Source organism: Lontra canadensis, unplaced genomic scaffold (assembly GCF_010015895.1).
Source record: "Lontra canadensis isolate GAN:19392208 unplaced genomic scaffold, GSC_riverotter_1.0 scaffold113, whole genome shotgun sequence".
In the NCBI taxonomy this organism is placed as follows: domain Eukaryota; kingdom Metazoa; phylum Chordata; class Mammalia; order Carnivora; family Mustelidae; genus Lontra; species Lontra canadensis.
This window is the reverse complement of record NW_022631107.1, coordinates 5,313,455-5,332,300: the sequence shown is the minus strand read 5'-3', so window position 1 is coordinate 5,332,300 and position 18,846 is coordinate 5,313,455. Positions and strand designations below refer to the sequence as shown.

Sequence of the window (18,846 nt, the reverse complement as noted above, 5' to 3'; positions counted from 1 at the left end):
TAAAGAAAATTATTTGCCTCTCTTACTTCATGGAGCAATAAGGACTTGGAATACCTTTAAGATACTACAGTGTAAGAGCAAGTTTGTGGGGACTTAATGTGGATCGGGTTTTGAGAAATCAATTGCTTATTGATTGACATTGAGAAGATGAATTAACTACTTTTGCATGGACTGGAGCAATTAGTTGGTAATTTATGGCTTTAATTAGAAGACTGTCCTGGATATTGGGTTCCCAGAGGACATCAGCAGTTTGAATTTACCACAGTGATTATCATAGAGTGTTAATTTTTCTGAAAATGCTGTTGGGTGGGTGGTAGTGGTGGTAATAGATAATGAATAATAATAAATGATTGAAATTAGACGAGGATAAAACAAAGTGACAAAACCAAATAAGGTTACACCTCTAATTTAAACCTGTACCCTTTTTGATGTGTCTCTGGGTCATCCGCCTCATCTTCTTTGTTTCTTAAAGAATCCTGCTCAATGGTGACTTGCTCTTCATCCTGGAAATCAAACATTGCAGCAGAGATGGAATAGTGAGAAGCCGGGGCATAATGGACCCTCATCTCTTTTGCTCCGCATTTCATTTTGGCAAAGGACTGACAAAAGCTCTTTTACAATTATTATGCAAGAAAATAGCTCCTATTATCTTCTTGTGCAGACATTTCCCCCTTTATCACAAAAAATCCAGGATCACACTTCTCTCTCCTTTTTCTTCCAAAGGAGCTGTTGGTATTTCCTTCTTTTCTTTAGGGGATAGGTTCATATCTCTACTTTTTGTTCCTGTCTCTACTGCAGTCATTCAACCCCTGCTCTGTTTTCAGGCAGGAGTTAAATGAACTCAATTTCAGAGGCTGCTTAAATCTCCTTTTATACTCTGCCAATCCTGGTTTCCAAAAGACAAAGACCAAGGCTAGTTTATTTTTCCTGGCAGTCCAACGCTTGGTCTGCAGATGGGAACACAAGCCCAGGATCTTCAAGAGCTGATAAACTTTCTCTTGGGAACTAGGGTCCTTCTATCAGTGGACTAAAGTTTGGAAGTATTTCCCTTTCTCATCAAACCCTTGCTCTGATTAATGGAGTGCAGTATATACCTGGGCTATCTTTCTATGTACCATTCAAACTTTTTAAATATCCATGACCTATTCTGTTCTCAGGATAGCATAGAGGATTTTCTGCCTCCCTTCATTTTGCAATAATGTCTCAAAAAGTTCCATCTATTGTAAGCATGGCAAGGGAAGGTGGCAAGGAAGTATGCAGACATGGAAGAGTTTTGAACATACTCTAGGAAGGATAATGTCAAATCTCAGCTTTTACTTTCTGTCATATCCCAGGTAGCCGTTGATTCTCTGGACTGTGTGAGAACTTAGAAATAAGTTGTAAGTGGGGCACCTGGGTAGCTCAGTCGGTTAAGTGTCTGTCTCTTGATTTTGGCTCAGGTCATGATCTCAGGGTTGTGAAACTGAGCCCTGCATCAGACTCTGCACTGGGCATGGAGCCTGCTTAAGAGTCTTTCCCTTTAGCCACACCCCTCTCAAAATAAAATAAAATAAAATAAAATAAAATAAAATAAAATAAAATAAAAATATAAAATGAAGTCATAAGCATGTCTCTGAGCTGAAAGGATTCTCAAAGATCATATAGCCATTTGATGCCAAACTCCGTTATACACTTCGTTTAGACTACCTTCATTTTCTGGGCTGGACCCCAGGAATTAGGAAGGTGAAGGATAATAGAAAGAGACCATTGGAGTCCAAGCTGCAGCTGCTGAGGACAGGGGTAGACAGGACCCTTATTCATTTCATTCCCATCCAATACCTAGCTTAGCCAATAGTTAAAGTTTGACAAATATTTGATTTAAATAATCATGATTATTATTTTCTTACAGTGAAATTTCAAGTTACCTATTCTCTATAGAATGTCTGACATTAACTGTTCTATTTTTCCCCCAGACATTTCCCATTTTATTTATTTGTTTGTTTATTTTTACTTATCAGATTGGTATAGGCATTTTTCTTTTTAAACAATTTTAATTTAGGGGCACCTGGGTGGCTCAGTGGGTTAAAGCCTCTGCCTTCAGTCCAGGTTATGGTCCCAGGGTCCTGGGATTTAGCCCCCGTTGGGCTCTCTGCTCAGCAGGGATCCTGCTTCCCCCTCTCTCTCTCTGCCTGCCTCTCTGCCTACTTGTGATCTCTGTCAAATAAACAAATAAATAAAAATTTTAATTTTAATATAATTAACATACATTTTTATTTTAATTTCATGTGTACAATATAGTCTTCAAAAATTCTCTACATATTACATCTACTCATTTACATCATGATGAGTATACTCTTAATCCCCTTCCCCTATTTCACCCATTCCCCCACCTGCTGCCCCTCTGGTAACCATCTCTTTATAGCTAAGTCTGTTTTTTGGTAAATCTCTTTTCTTCTTTGTTCATTTTTTTTGTTTCTTAAATTCCACATATGAGTGAGATCATATAGTATTTGTCTTTCTTCAACTGATTTATTTCAGTTGGCATTATACTCTCTAGATCCATCCATGTTGTTGCAAATGGCAGCATTCCACTCTTTTTTTACAGCCCAATAATAGTGCTATGTATTACATATATATAGGATATATATATCACCTCTTCTTTATCCATTCATCTATTGATGGACACTTGGGCTGCTTCCATAGTCTGGCTATTGTAAATAATGCCGCAATAAACATAAGGGTGTATGTATCTCTTTGTATTCTTTGGATAAATACCCAGCAGTGCAATTACTGGATCCCAGCATAGTTCTCTTTTTAAAGTTTTGAGGAATCTCTATACTCTTTTCTGCAGTGGCTGCACCAGTCTGCATTCATACCGACAGTGCTTGAGGGTTCCTTTTTCTCCTCATCTTTCTTTTTAAAAATTTTATTATTTATTTATTTATTTGTTTGTTTGTTTATTTCAGTTAGCCAGCATATAGTATATCATTAGGTTTTGATGTAGTGTTCAATGATTCATTATTTCTCCCCGTCCTTGCCAACACTTGTCATTCCTTGTGTTTTTGATTTTAGCCATTCTGACAGGTGTGCAGTAATATTTCATTGTGGTATTGACTTGGATTTCCCTGATGATGAGTGATGTTGAGCATCTTTTCATGGTTCTGTTGGCCATCTGGATGTCTTCTTTGAAGAAAGGTCTATTCATGTCTTCTGCCCATTTTTTAATCAGCTTATGGTTCTTTGGTATTAAAAATATGGAATGATTCACAAATGGGCATGTCATCCTTGTGCAGGGGCTATGCTAATCTTTCTGTCTTTCCAATTTTAGTATATGTGCTGCCATAGTAAGAACCTGTCTCCATCTTTAAAACAAACCATGGATTGCATGGAGCACTGGGTGTTATATGCACACAATGAATCATGGAACACTACATCAAAAACTAATGATGTACCATGTGGTGACTAACATTTCATAAAAAGAAAAAGAAGTATGGAAATTGATCTAAACTTATGAATTCTGTGAAACAATTGCACCCTGAGTTTATACTGAAATGGCTTTATACAATGTGATGTTCTTATTTTTTATCTGCTGTAAAATGAGCCAAAGAATATCATCTCCTAACAAGCTAGTGCAAAAATTAAATAAAATGTTAAAAACAGGGGCGCCTGGGTGGCTCAGTGGGTTAAAACCTCTCCCTTCAGCTCAGGTCATGATCCTGGGGTCCTGGGATTGAGCCCCGCAACGCGTCGGGCTTTCTGCTCAGCAGGGAGCCTGCTTCCCTTCCTCTCTCTCTCTGTCTGCCTCTCTGCCTACTTGGATCTGTGTCTGTTAAATAAATAAAATCTTAAAAAAATGTTAAATATAGCACTTGAAAAAAATTATTTATAAACTTTAAAGTGAAATAAAGAGTTAGTATTAAAAATTAAAAAAAAAAACTAACAACAACCAAAAATGATAATAACAACAAAATCTTCTTGACCCCATAGTCATGGGGTCAACATCTACCTTTCCTCCTTTCCTTCACAGACAAACCACTTGATAGAATTGCCTTTATTTTTAGTGTTCCTCACATCCTACCCACTCAGACTTCTACTGAGATGGCTGCTGCCAGGATCACCTAAGGACCATTGTTGCAAATCCAGTGGCTCCTTCTTGCTCTTTATATTCTTGTCTATAAAACTAAAAAAAAAATCTATTTTTTTTTGTTTTTGATTGTTTTGTGAAACAATTTAAAAAGACTTCATTTTTTTAAATTTATTTTCAGCATAACAGAATTCATAGTTTTTGCACCATACCCAGTGCTCCATGCAATATGTGCCCTCCTTAGTACCCACCATCTGGCTCCCCCAACCACCCACCCCCTGCCCCTTCAAAACCCTCAGATTGTTTTTCAGAGACCACGAGACTTCATTTTTTAAAGAGCAGTTTCAGTTCTCAGCAAAATTGAGGAGAAAGTAGAAATTTCCCTGATCCCACTCATGCATAGCTTCTCCCATTAGCACGTTTCCTACCGGAGTGGTACATTTATTGCAATTGATGAAATTACATGGACATATTAGCCCCCAAATTCTATAGTTTACATTAGGGTTCCCTCTTGATGTTATACATTTTGTGGGTCTGGATAAATGCATAAGGACATGTATCCACCATAATAGTATCCCACAGAGTAGTTTCACTACCCCCAAATCCTCTGTGCTCTGCCCACATGTCCCTCCCCACCTCTTGGTAACCTCTGGTCTTTTTACTGTCTTCACTGTTTTTGCCTTTTCCTTTGTCATATACTTGGAATCATAAAGTATGTAACCATTTCAGACTGCTTCTTTTAATTAGCAATACACATATAATATTCCCCCATGTCTTGTCTTTTAAAAAAATTAACATATAATGTATTACTTGCTTCAGGGGTACAGGTCTGTGAATCATCAGTCTTACACAATTCACAGACCTGTACCCTCACTCACCATAGCATATACCCTCTCCAATGTCCATAACCCAGTCACCTTATCTCTCCCCCCACTACCCCTTAGCAACCCTCAGTTTGTTTCGTGAGTCTCTTATGTTATGGCTTGTCTCCCTCCCTGGTCTCATCTTGTTTCATTTTTTCTCCTCCCTTCCCCCCAAGACCCCCTGCCCTGTCTCCCAAATTCCTCATATCAGAGTGATCATATGATAATTGTCTTTCACTGACAGACTTATTTCGTTTAGCATAATACCCTCTAGTTCCATCCACATTATTGCAAGTGACAAGATTTCATTTTTTGATGGCTGCATAGTATTCTATTGTATATATATACCACATCTTCTTTATTCATCCATCTGTTGATAGATGTCTAGGTTCTTTCCATGGTTTGGCTATTGTGGCCATTGCTGCTGTAAACATTGGAGTGCACATGCCCTTCAGATCACTACATGTGTATCTTTAGTGTAAATGCGCAGTAGTGCGATTGCTGGGTCATAGGGTAGCTCTATGACTTTTTGAGGAACCTCCATACTGTTTTCCAGAGTGGCTGCACAAGCTTGCATTCCCACCAACAGTGTAGGAGGGTTTCTCTTTCTCCACATCCTTGCCAATATCTGTCATTTCCTGACTTGTTAATTTTAGCCATTCTGACTGGTGTGAGGTGGTATCTCACCGTGGTTTTGATTTGTATATCCCTGATGCCGAGTGATGTTGAGCACTTTTTCATGTATCTGTTGGCCATTTGGATGTCTTCTTTGCAGAAATGTTCTGTTCATGACTTTTGCCCATTTCTTGATTGGATTATTTGTTCTTTGGGTGTTGAGTTGGATAAGTTCTTTATAGATTTTGGATACTAGCCCTTTATCTGATATATCGTTTGCAAACATCTTCTCCCATTCTGTCAGTTGTCTTTTGGTTTCGTTGACTGTTTCCTTTGCTGTGCAAAAGCTTTTGATCTTGATGAAGTCCCAATAGTTCATTTTTGCCCTTGGTTCCCTTGCCTTTGACGATATTTCTAGAAAAAAGTTGCTGCAGCTGAGGTCAAAGAGGTTGCTGCCTGTGTTCTCCTCAAGGATTTTGATGGATTCCTTTCTCACATTGAGGTCTTTCATTTTGAGTCTACTTTTGTGTGTGCTGTAAGGAAATGGTCCAGTTTCATTCTTCTGCATGTGGCTGTCCAATTTTCCCAACATGATTTGTTGAAGAGACTGTCTTTTTTCCATTGGACATTCTTTCCCTCTTTGTCAAAGATTAATTGACCATAGAGCTGAGGGTCCATTTCTGGGCTCTCTATTCTGTTCCACTGATCTATGTGTCTGTTTTTGTGCCAGTACCATACTGTCTTGATGATGACAGCTTTGTAATAGAGCTTGAAGCCTGGAATTGTGATGCCACCAACTTTGGTTTTCTTTTTCAACATTCCTCTGGCTATTTGGGGTCTGTTTCTGTTTCCATATAAATCTTAGGATTATTTGTTCCATTTCTTTGAAAAAATTGATGGTATTTTGATAGGGCTTGCATCAAATGTGTAGATTGCTTTAGGTAGCATAGACATTTTCACAATATTTGTTCTTCCAATCCATGAGCATGGAACATTTTTCCATTTCTTTGTGTCTTCCTCAATTTCTTTCATGAGGACTGTATAGTTTTTGGAGTACAGATTCTTTGCCTCTTTGGTTAGGTTTATTCCTAGGTATCTTATGGTTTTGGGTGCAATTGTAAATGGGATCAACTCCTTACTTTCTCTTTCTTTTGTCTTGTTGTTGGTGCATAGAAATGCAACTGATTTCTATGGATTGATTTTGTATCCTGACACTTTACTGAATTCCTGTATGAGTTCTAGCAGTTTTGGAGTGGAGTCTTTTGGGTTTTCCACATAAAGTGTTATATCATCTGCAAAGAGTGAGAGTTTGACTTCTTCTTTGCTGATTTGGATGCCTTTTATTCCTTTTTGTTGTCTGATTGACAAGGCTAGGACTTCTAGTACTATGTTGAATAGCAGTGGTGAGAGTGGACATCCCTACCATGTTCCTGACCTTAGGGGAAAAGCTATCAGTTTTTCCCCATTGGGAATGATATTTGCTGTGGGTTTTCATAAATGGCTTTGGTGATATTGAGGTATGTACCCTCTATCCCTATACAGTAAAGAGTTTTGATCAAGAGAGGATGCTGTACTTTGTCAAATGCTTTTTCAGCATCTATTGAGAGTGTCATATGGTTCTTGTTCTTTCTATTATTAATTATTGTATCACATTGATTGATTTGCAGATGTTGAACCAGCCTTGCAGCCCAGGAATAAATCCCACTTGGTTGTGGTGAATAATCATTTTAATATACTGTTGGATCCTATTGGCTACTATTTTGGTGAGGATTTTACATCCATTTTCATCAGCGATATTGGTCTGTAATTCTCCTTTTTGATGGGGTCTTTGTCTGGTTTGGGGATCAAGGTGATTCTGGCCTCATAAAGCGAGTTTGGAAGTTTTCCTTCCATTACTATTTTTTTGCAACAGTTTCAGGAGAATAGGTATTAATTCTTCTTTCAATGTTTGTTGGAAGCCGTCTGGCCCTGGACTCTTGTTTGTTGGGAAATTTTTGATGACTGCTTCAATCTCCCTACTGTGGAGTTAGGGTCTGTTCAGGTTTCCTATTTCTTTCTGGTTCAGTTTTGGTAGTTTATACGTCTCTGGGAATGCATCCGTTTCCTCCAGATTGTCAAATTTGCTGGTGTATGGCTGCTCATAATATGTTCTTATAATTGTTTTTATTTCTTTGGTGTTGGTTGTGATCTCTCCTCTTTCATTCATGATTTTATTAATTTGGGTCCTTTCTCTTTTCTTTTTGATAAGTCAGGCCAGAGGTTTATCAATTTTATTAATTCTTTCAAAGAACCAGCTCCTAGTTTTGTTGATTTGCTCTGCTATTCTTTTGGTTTCTATTTCATTGATTTCTGCTCTGATCCTCATGATTTCTCTTCTCCTGCTGGGTTTAGGCTTTGTTTACTGTTTTTTCTCCAACACATTTAGGTGTAGGGTTCGCTTGTGTACTTGAGACCTTTCTTGCTTCTTGAGAAAGGCTTGTATTGCTATATATTTTCCTCTCAGGACTGCCTTTGCTGTGTCCCAAAGATTTTTTGAACACTTGTGTTTTCATTTTCTCTTGTTTCCATGAATTTTTAAAATTCTTCTTAATTTCCTGGTTGACCCATTCATTCTTTAGTAGGATGCTCTTTAGCCTCCATGTATTTGAGTTCTTTCCAACTTTCCTCTTGCAGTTGAGTTCTAGTTTCAAAGCTCTGTGGTCTGAAAATATGTAGGGAATGATCCCAATCTTTTGGTACCAGCTGAGACCTGATTTGTGACCCAGGATGTGATCTATTCTGGAGAATGTTCCATGTGTACTAGAGAAGAATGTGTATTCTGTTGCTTTGGGATGGAATGTTCTGAATATATCTGTGATGTTCATCTGTTCCAGTGTGTCCTGTAAAACCCTTATTTCCTTGTCGATCTTTTGTTTAGATGATCTGTGCATTTCAGTGAGGGGGTGTTAACGTCCCCTACTATTATTGTATTATTGTTGATGTGCTTCTTTGATTTAGTTATTAATTGGTTTATATAATTGGCTGCTCCCACGTTAGGGGCATAGATATTTAAAACTGTTAGATCTTCTTGTTGGACAGACCCTTTAAGTATGATGTAGAGTCCTTCCTCATCTCTTATTATAGTCTTTGGCTAAAAATCTAATTTATCTGATGTAAGGATTGCCACCCCAGCTTTGCTTTCTTTTGATGTCATTAGCATAGTAAATTTTTTCCACCTCCTCACTTTAAATCTGGAGGTGTCTTTGGGTCTAAAATGAGTTTCTTGTAGATAGCATATCGATGGGTCTTGTTTTTTTTAATCCATTCTGATACCCTATGTCTTTTGATTGGGGTATTTAGCCCATTTACATTCAGGGTAACTATAGAAAGATATGAATTTAGTGCCATTGTATTTCCTGTAAGGTGCCTGTTACTGTGTATTGTCTCTGTTCCTTTCTGGCCTATTTCTTTCAGGCTCTCTCTTTGCTTAGAGGACTCCTTTCAATATTTCCTGTAGGGCTGGTTTGGTGTTTGCAAATTCTTTTAGTTTTTGTTTGTCCTGGAAACTTTTTATTAAAAATTTAATTTTATTTTTTCAGTGTTCCAAGATTCATTGTTTATGCACCACACCCAGTGCTCCATGCAATATGTGCCCTCCTTAATACCCACCCATTCCCCTACCTCACAGCCTTCCGAAACCCTCAGTTTGTTTCTCAGAGTCCACAGTCTCGCATGGTTCATCTTCCCCTCTGATTTCCCCCAATTCACTTTTCCCTTCCTTCTCCTAATGTCCTCCATGTTATTCCTTATACTCCAGAAGGAAGTGAAACCAAATGATAACTGACTTTCTCTGCTTGACTTATTTCATCCAGCATCATTTCCTCAGGTCTTGTCCATGTTGATACAAAAGTTGGGTATTCATCCTTTTTGATGTAGGCATAGTATTCCATTGTCTATATTGACCATATCTTCTTTACCCATTCATCTGTTGGAAGGCATCTTGGCTCTTTCCACAGTTTGGCAATTGTGCCCACTGCTGCTATGAACATTGGGGTACATATGGCTCTTTTTTTCACTACATCTGTATCTTTGGGGTAAATACTGACCTGGAAGCTTTTTATCTCTTCTTCTATTTTCAATGACAGCCTAGATGGATATAGTATTGTTGGGTGCATATTTCTCTTGTTTAGTTCTCTGAATATACCATGCCAGTCCTTTCTGGACTACCAAGTCTCTGTGGATAGGTCTGCTGCCAATCTAATATTTGTACTGTTGTATGTAAAGACCTCTTGTCCTGAGCTGCTTTCAGGATTTTCTCTTTGTCTCTGAGACTTTAAGTTTTACTATTAGATGATGGGGTGTTGACCTATTTTTATTGATTATGAGGGGGATTCTCTGTGCCTCCTGGATTTTGATGCCTGTTTCTTTCCCCAAATTAGAGAAATTCCCTGCTATAATTTGCTCCAATATACTTTCTGCTCCCTCTCTCTTTCTTCTTCTTCTGGGACCCCAATTATCCTAATATTGTTTTGTCTTATGGTATCACTTATCTCTAGAATTCTCCTCTCGTGATCCAGTAGTTGTTTATCTTTTTCTCAGTTTCTTTATTCTCTATCATTTGGTCTTCTATATCACTAGTCTCTCTTCTGCCTCATTTATCCTAGTAGTAGGAGCCTCCATTTTTGTTTGCACCTCATTAATAGCTTTTTTGATTTCAAATTGGTTAGATTTTAGTTCTCTTATTTCTCCAAAAGGGGATTTTGTTTCTCCAGAAAGGGATTCTCTAGTATGTTCCATGATTATTTCGAGCCCAGCTAGCACCCTGACAATCATCATTCTGAACTCTAGTTCTGGCATCTCACTAATGTCTGTATTGATTAGGTCTCTAGCTGTCAATACTGCCTCTTGTTCTTTTTTCTGAGGTGAGTTTTTCTGCCTTGTTATTTTATCCAGATAAGAATAGATGAATGAGAGAACAAAATACAGAAAGGGTAGCAACAACCCCAGAAAAATATACACTAACCAAATTGGAAGAGACCTGAAACTAGGGGGAGAAGAAAGGAGGAAAAAAAATATCTATATCTATATATTAGACTGATGAATAGAACAGAGCCACACACTTGATTTTGGGTGTATTTTGGTCTGTTAGAAGAAACTGCTTCCCAAAGTATTAAGGAAAAAAAACCACACACACACACACACACACACACGTATATATATATGTATATACACATATATACATATACACACACACACACAAATAAGGGTAAACACAATGAAGGGATGGAATATGAATGTAAAGATGAAAATTAAAAAAGATTTTTAAAAAGGAATTGATAAGAAGTTGCTTGAAAAAAGAAAAAAAGAGGAAAGAATGTGATCAGGCTGAGACTAGAACAAAGCCATGCACTAGATTTAGGGTATATTTTGATATGTTAGCAGAAACTGTATCCTGAAATTTTAAAGAAAGAGAAACCTATATGTATATAAAAAATAAGGTTAGGGGCACCTGGGTGGCTCAGTGGGTTAAAGCCTCTGCCTTTGGCTCAGATCATGATCCCAGGGTCCTGGGATCAAGCCCCACATGGGGCTTTCTGCTTGGCGGGTAGACTGCTTCCTCCTCTCTCTCTCTGCCTGCCTCTCCGCCTACTTGTGATCTCTTTCAAATAAATAAATAAAATCTTTAAAAAATTTTTTAAATTAAAAAAATAAGGTTAAATACAATGAAGGGATAGAAACAATGAAAATTTAAAAAGATTTTTTTAAAAAAGGTATTGGTAAGATAAAATAGTTTAAAAAGATTAAAATAGGAAAGAGGAAAAAATTTTAAAATAGAATAAGAAAAAAAATTTAACTTTGAAAGACTAAAGAATCATGGGAAAAAAGCCATACATTTTAGGTGATGCTTTCCCCAGCTCTGGAGTTCTGCAGTTCTCATTGATCGATGAACTTGGTCTTGGCTGGTTGTTCTTGTTGATCTTCTGGGAGAGGGGCCTGTTGCAGTGATGCTCAAATGTCTTTACCTGAGGCAGAATTGCACCACCCTTGCCAGGGGCCAGGCTAAGTAATCTGTTTGGGTTTGCTCTCGGGAGCTTTTGTCCCCTGAATGCTTTCCGTACTGGTTTGGAGGACAGGAATGAAAATGGCGGCCTCCCAATCTCCGGCCCTGGAGAGGCTGAGAGCTCAGGGCCCCACTCCTAATTGTGCCCACGGAGAAAAGCAGTCAGTCCCTCCTATTTCCCTGGTCTCCAGCAGCACTCTGAGTTCACCCGACCTGTGACCAAGTGTTTCTATATCTGGCCCAGCCACGTTTGGAGTCTCCAAACCCAGCTGTTTCCTGCAGCACACTCCACGCCGCTCTAAGAGCAGTGGCCCAGCTGTGCCTTGGATCACGTTTAAGGTAACCCAAGCTGAGAGCCCACCCCTTGGCTCTGTCTCTGTAGCCAGCTTCCCCACTCTGATACCTGGGAGCTCTGCTGCACTCAGACACCCCTGGTCTTTCTGTGACCCTGCAGGTCCTGAGACCACACTGTCCCCTCAAGGGCTCCACGCCCCACTTAGCCTCTGGAGCAATGTCCATCTGTGGAGCGGACTTCTTGAAGTTCTGATTTTGTGCTTCACTGCTCTACCCCTTGCCGGGAGCCGGCCCCTACCCCCACCACAGTTAATCTTCCCAAATGTTGCCTTGGATTCACTTCTCTGCACGTCCTACCTTCCAGAAAGTGGTCACTTTTCTGTTCCAAGAATTGCTGCTCTTCTCTTCAATCTCCTGTTGAGTTTGTAGGTGTTCAGATTTGATAACTATCTAGCTGAATTCCTGGGACCCAACCATATTTAGGTTTCCTACTCCTTTGCCATCTTGCTCTTAATCTCTGCCCCCTGTCTTTACTTGGTTCAAAGGTTCATGTCTTTTTGGTGCTGAAGAATATTCCATTGTCTGGCTGAGCCACAGTTCACTTGTCTATTCATCTGCTAAAGGAGATATTGGCTGCTTCCACATTTTGGCTGTCATGAACAAAGGTACTATAAACTATGTGCAGGTTTCATATGGACAGAAGTGTTGTTCTCTCTTGTTTTGTTGAATAATGAGTGAAATGGATACTTTTTACAATATACTAAGTAAAATGGACAGTAGTGATATGGATAGCATGACATATGCACATGGGTGTATATTTGTCTTAAAAGGCCATATTTTAAGATGTTAGGCACCTATTTTTTTCTGGATTTATATAGGTAATTTTTTTATGTTCCAAGTTTTGTTACAATAATATCTTACATTTTCTATTTCAAACAAATTATTCTTTTTATCATGGGACTAACTCCCTCCAATAAATGGCTTCATAGTCAGCACCCCGGTGTTACCAAAAAAAAAAAAAAGATGATCTACATGGATAATATGCTTAATTTTTAGGAGCAGAAGGCTTTCTTCCGATGAGGTCCTGCCCAGAATTCAATATATAAAAAAAGAAAAGTGGCCTTGTGACAGAATGCCTCAGTGTGCTGTAAACTTACGTGTCTCTGGGAGCCCTAGGGCATGATGGACAGTTTTAGAACCACATCCTACCTCATCTGCCTCACCTGCTTTAAAATTGAGACACTTAGGTTTAAGCCAGTGCCTTTTGCTTTAGGATGGAACTTGGAATCTGTGCCAGTGACATGTCCAGAGAGAGCCTACATACTCTCCCCAGCAGAAGACTCTGGGGACAGGTGTATCAATACAAAATCTCTTCGTTTGAGTGTGTGTATTGTCTTCACGACTCTGCCTTACTAATTCTAATTACCATTTAATTCATTCCTCTGAGTGCCAGCTGAGCACCAGCTTTCTGTCCCCACAGCTCTCAGTCCCTGCCGCACAGCAGTTACCATGGTAATAGAGTCACTCAACCATCACCCAAATACCTGCGTCGTGGTTTTGTGTTCTCCGTTTTGCGTAACTCTACACCTTAGTGAGTTATTTCCTGACGTTTTCTGGCTCTCACCAAAGTCGTCTTCATTCTAAGAAAAAAGCATAAATTGCAAAAATACAATTTCAGAACCAAAAAACCCCAATGTTCTCTCAAGAAACAGGACCTAGAAGACTTTCGAAGGATGGGGTGGCAGAGATGTGCTCAGATGCATCAGCTGAATAAAGAAAGAACCAGTGAATCTTGGGCTCATAAAGAAACAGACGATTTCTGTTTTGCTCTGCTCTGCTAGAAGGAATGGTGTGGTCCAACTTGAAAACGAGAGAGAGGAGGACCAGGTGTCTGCATATAAGTCATGCCACTTTATAATAAGAGTTGAGACTAAGGTATGTCACATAACATAGGCCTCCAATGTATAAAATAAAGCAAAATGCAGGGCAGATAATTTTCTTCTTAGACGTTGGAATTTTGAAATGCTAAAATGTGCTTTGTTTAGTTTAAAGCAATCTCTGGTAGTAATGAGAATCAGAAAGAGAATAAGAAAAATGCCTTCTTTTGTCAAGCTGTCGTGATTTTACCTTAAGGAAGTGAGTAAGCTGTGTTCTTGGAGGCATGTCCTCACCCCTGAGCTGCTGCTTTGAGATGTGATGGACATTTGGTTCACTTCTCCCTTACCTTTTCTGAGGGGGAATCCAATCTTTCTCCTATCTCATCCCGATTCGCCTTCCTCAGGCACTTCATTCCAAGTAAGGCAACAAGATAGATAAACCATGTCAGGTAGGTCCCTTTAGCTCTTTAGGAAATGTCCTCTGCTAGGCCTGTGACCTTGCCTTTGAAAGAACACGTGTATGACTTTGATTTTAACTTTGGCTCTCTGGCTGGCTCCAAAAAGCTATAAAAGAATGACAGTCCTGAGTTGGGTTGCATTTTCCATCTATTGAAACCCAAGAGTGTATAAAGCATGAATAAAATCTAACTGCCGCATTGATTTATGCACGGAACGGTTGCTGCCACACTGCCCGTTGTGTTATGGCTGTATATCTTACTTTAGCACAGTCTCCACACATAGGAGACGCTAACAAGTCTTTTTCGTTGAGTGAACCGCAGTGATTTTAGTGTTGCATTAATGGGTGCGGCCATGTGTACATCTGAGTATTTGGTAGCAAATACAATAGGGGGCGCTGTATACCGCGGGGAAAGATGACAAAGTGTTGCTCATTACAGAAGCCGGCTGGTGGGCACTTAGGGACTCATTTTATGATTCTCACTTTCACAGACACTGAAAATTTCCTTAACAAAAAGTTAAAAAAACAGCATGAGTTGGTGGAAATACAAGACACAGGTAGAGGAGGGTGCTGGTCTTCGGGGCCCCTAATTACATGTGTGATGCTGGGTCGGTCACATCTGCGCAGCCTCAGTCTACCCATCTGTACCCCAGTTTCGACTGGGTGTTCTTGTGATCTCTTCCAGAATCCTGACGTTTTTCTGGCTGCGGGAGGGGCAGACCGACCCTCGGGGTAATTCCTGCTAATTCTTGATTACTCCTGCCACCTGGTGGCAGAATCTGAAACTTACGGCGCACAAGGAAGGGGCCTGCCTTTTTCAAGTTCAGGCAAGAAGGGGTGTGTGTGTGTGTGTGTGTGTGTGTGTGTGTGTGTGTGTGTGTTTGGGGGTAGGGTAGAGTAGGCCTAAGTGGTGACAAGGGCACCTCTGGACGTATTTTGTAACATGTAATGGGATTGTTTTACCCCCTAGTGGAGTGTAGGCCTTGGCTTTTTAACATGTCCAGAAGTGTCTTCCATTGGAGGATTTCCAACGGGAATAATGGGGGCGCTGTGTGTGTAGACTGGTGCTGGAAAAATAACCCTTGAGACATTGCTTGGCTTTGTTTTATTCCCTCTTTTCAAATTGGAGTCCGAGGGCCTGAATGGGTGGTCCATAATGACTCCTTAGCTACTTGTTTCTTTACATCTACTTAGCAATTCAGATTAAGTAGATACATTCCTACAGAAGACTACATACCTTAGGACACTGTGCTACAACCAATATTGTATTCTGCGTGCAAGCTTGTCACTCCACTGAGCGGGTGACAACGTTGCGATGCTGTGTATGAGTATTTCTAAGCAGCTGACAGCACGGTACTTAATTTCTCTAGTTAGTGTTATTTGCTGAGTGTACTCAATTCTGGCCTGAGATTCTCTGAAGGGCAGATCCTTGAGCCTGGAGTCCTTTGTGCCTGGGTTTTGACCCCATATTTTCCATACGTCCCCAGTGAGTATTGCAGAGAGTACAGATGGACAAAGGTTTTCTTTTCTTTTTAAATTATTATTAATTTACTCCTTTCATCCAGTTTCTAAACACAACTTCTAAAACCTGAGAAATTACTGAAACCACCCCCCATCTATTTATGGTTTTTCCCTTCTCTAGAATTGTAGCTGAACAGATAGCCACCTTGAAAAGAGGCTACATTTCCACTTATAGCTAAATTCTGGCCAATCAAAATATAAATAGATGTGGAGTCCTGAGTAGGGCAGCTCGGGAATAATCCTTAAGGGATGGCTGGCAGGTGTTCCTTTCCCCTTTCATTTTTCCCTACGTCCTGCTGCTTTGTGTGTGGACGGTTACAGCCGGGCCATGAACGCCAGGGCCCCATCCTGGGGACGCCAGAGTGGGAAGTTGCAGAGTACTTGGGGCTCTGCAAACCTTGAGCAATGCTTCCACTCCAGTTCTGTACTCCCTACGTCCTACTTTTATCTGCGGGAAATAAGCTTCTCCCTTGTTACTTTTGGCTTTTGGGTTTTTTTGCACCTGCTTCGATATAATATGTAGTAGGTACAGGACACATAAACTCTTTAATGGACACAGTTCTAGATCCAGTAAGAAAAATCAGAGGAAGGTTTGTAATGATAAGATTTATAAAAATAAATTGAAGCCTGAATGTACTCAAAGAACATGGTTTCCATGATTTTCTTGGAGAAAAGATTAGAGGAACAGCCAAACAAAAGATTAATGAGAAATTATGGCAAAAAGAATGATAGTATGTTTTGAATCTATTTAATAAATTAAAACCTTAATCTAGAGATTAAGATTCCAGAACAAATTTTAATATTTTAACCCCTGACAATGTAGAAAAATACTCAGAAAACTTGCTTGAAGGAGAAGGGAAGGAAAAAGTAGAAGTTAGGGTGAGTATGCCAATTTTCTTATCTTTTAATTCTGGGAACCGAAAGAGATGATAAGCAGCAGTGTTTAAGGGAGAAAGGTAAATGCTTAAATATATATTCAGCTAAAATCAAGTGATGAAAGAGAAGGAAAGAAAATAAAAGAAGTTAGAAAATATATTAATTTCTTGATTACTTATAATCTTAAGCTCGTTATAAAAGGAATCATTAAAAGAAAAAATAAGTCTTCAGAAGAAACCAAACAAAAATAAAAAAACACAAACATACACTGAAAAGATTTTTACAAAGCATAAGATCAATTATGCTGAGAGGAACTAAGAACAAATAAACCCATCTGGCAGATCAATAGGTTTGACTGAATTAGAGGGAATAACAAATAAACACAGCCATATCCCGTGATGTCTTTCAAATTTATGATGTTGTGAAAGTATTATGCACTTAGCATAAACTGTACTTTGAATTTTGAATTTTGACCTCTTCTTGGGCTAGTGATATGGAGTATGATCCTTGCCTGTGATGCTGGGCCTTGCCTGGTCCGCCATGAGATCACTAGGGTCAACAACTGATATGCTTAACTGATATGCTCAACAACTGATATGCTTAACTGATATGCTCAACAACTGATATGTTCTCTACCCATGCAACCACTGTTTTTCACTTTACAGTATTCAGTATGTTACATGAGATATTCGACACTTTGTTGTACAATAGGATTTGTGTTAGAAGATTTTGCCCAACTGTAGGCTAATGTAGGTGTTCTGAGCACATTTAAGGTAGGCTAGGCTAAGCTATAATGTTTGGTAGATTAGGTATATGAAATACATTCTTGACATACAATGCTTTCAACTCATGATTGGTTTATTGAGGCATAACCCCATTGTAAATTGAGGAGGATCTGTACTGGAAATGACTCAGTGACTCAGAAAGATATAACATGCAATGTCTATGATCTTAACTGACCAAGTCTGAATACAGGATTAAAAAAAGCAATTAACATGTTCCAAGAGAAACAATGATCAGAGTATAATCTCACACTCTGAGAAGCATGACTCTCTGTGTACAAATGGCATAGATTAATGTAGAGGAAACTGAAGGAGAAATACCTAGAAACACATCTAGAAAGAGGTTGATAGAACTCTTTCAGTCTATGACAGATCAAATGGGCAAAAGTAAGGATAAGGAAGACCCAAACAATAAATAATATGATACGATTAACACCCGTTGAATTCTATAACCTCAGTAGGAAATATTACCAAGACTGTTAGTTGTCCCTAATACCTGTTCTCTATTTCCTGTTTTCCCCCCTTCTTTTTAAAGAGAGAGAGAGAGAGCAGGGGGGAGGGGCAGCAGGAGAGAAAGAGAAAATCCCAAGCAGACTCCACACTCAGCAGGAAGCCCGACATAGGGCTTGATATCATGACCTGAACCAAAATCAAGAGTAGGACAGTCAACCAGCTGAGGCATCCAGGTGCCCCTTCTCTATTTCCTTTAAATATAGGGCTCTGAATTTTAGTGGGGCCCAAGATTTCCCAGAATAAAGTTGCATTTCTAACCTCCCTGTGGCTATAATTAAATTCTGCCACTGTGATTGAAGCTACGTGCAACTTCGGGGAAGTGTCCCAAACCAGGACAGTGGCTGCAGCCTATGGGCTCCTTCAGAATGTTTTAAAATACAGCTAAGCAGGGTTGGACCTGGTTAGTACTTGGATGGGAGAATTTTTTTTTTAATATTTTATAAACATATAATATATTTTTATCCCCAGGGGTACAGGTCTGTGAATCGCCAGGTTTACACACTTCACAGCACTCACCATAGCACATACCCTCCCCAATGTCCATTACCTCACCACCCTTCTCCCAACCCCCCATAAGTGACTCTTAATCTCACAAAACAAACTGAGGGTTGCTGGGGGAGGGGGATTGAGAATGTTTTAAAATACATAAAATTGCATATGTAATACTAAAAGGGAGCCAACGGTATTGAAATCCAGTTATTAAAATATTAAAATTAATTTGTGATAGTATATATGCATCTTTATCAACACTTTAAAGAATATGAAAAAAAAAAACCCAACAGGGTCCAGTGGCAAGTTCTAATAACTATCTTCATTTCGGTGCCATTGATATAAATCGTATTTAGAGGTATTTGCAACAGATACTGAGTTTTTCCTGTACTTGTATATATTAACTCAGTGTAGTGAGGGTTCTTTTGCATCTTTCATATCCATTTCAAGAAGCAG

At 39.2% G+C, this 18,846-nt stretch overlaps 1 protein-coding gene and 1 non-coding gene across 2 annotated transcripts in view; both read right to left on the bottom strand.

Moving 5' to 3' along the window:
* SLC28A3 (solute carrier family 28 member 3) overlaps positions 1-18,846 on the bottom strand; it is a 54,731-nt gene that overhangs the window by 24,737 nt on the left and 11,148 nt on the right. Inside the window, exons 2-3 of the mRNA XM_032840499.1 lie at positions 13,420-13,515; positions 421-503 (exon numbers count right to left, since the gene is read on the bottom strand). Of these exons, the coding sequence (XP_032696390.1) occupies positions 421-503; positions 13,420-13,515 (179 nt within the window). The remainder of the gene's footprint in view (positions 1-420; positions 504-13,419; positions 13,516-18,846) is intronic.
* Positions 3,228-3,331, bottom strand: LOC116856888. Its single transcript, XR_004380647.1, has one exon. It is a non-coding gene; the product is annotated as a U6 spliceosomal RNA (small nuclear RNA).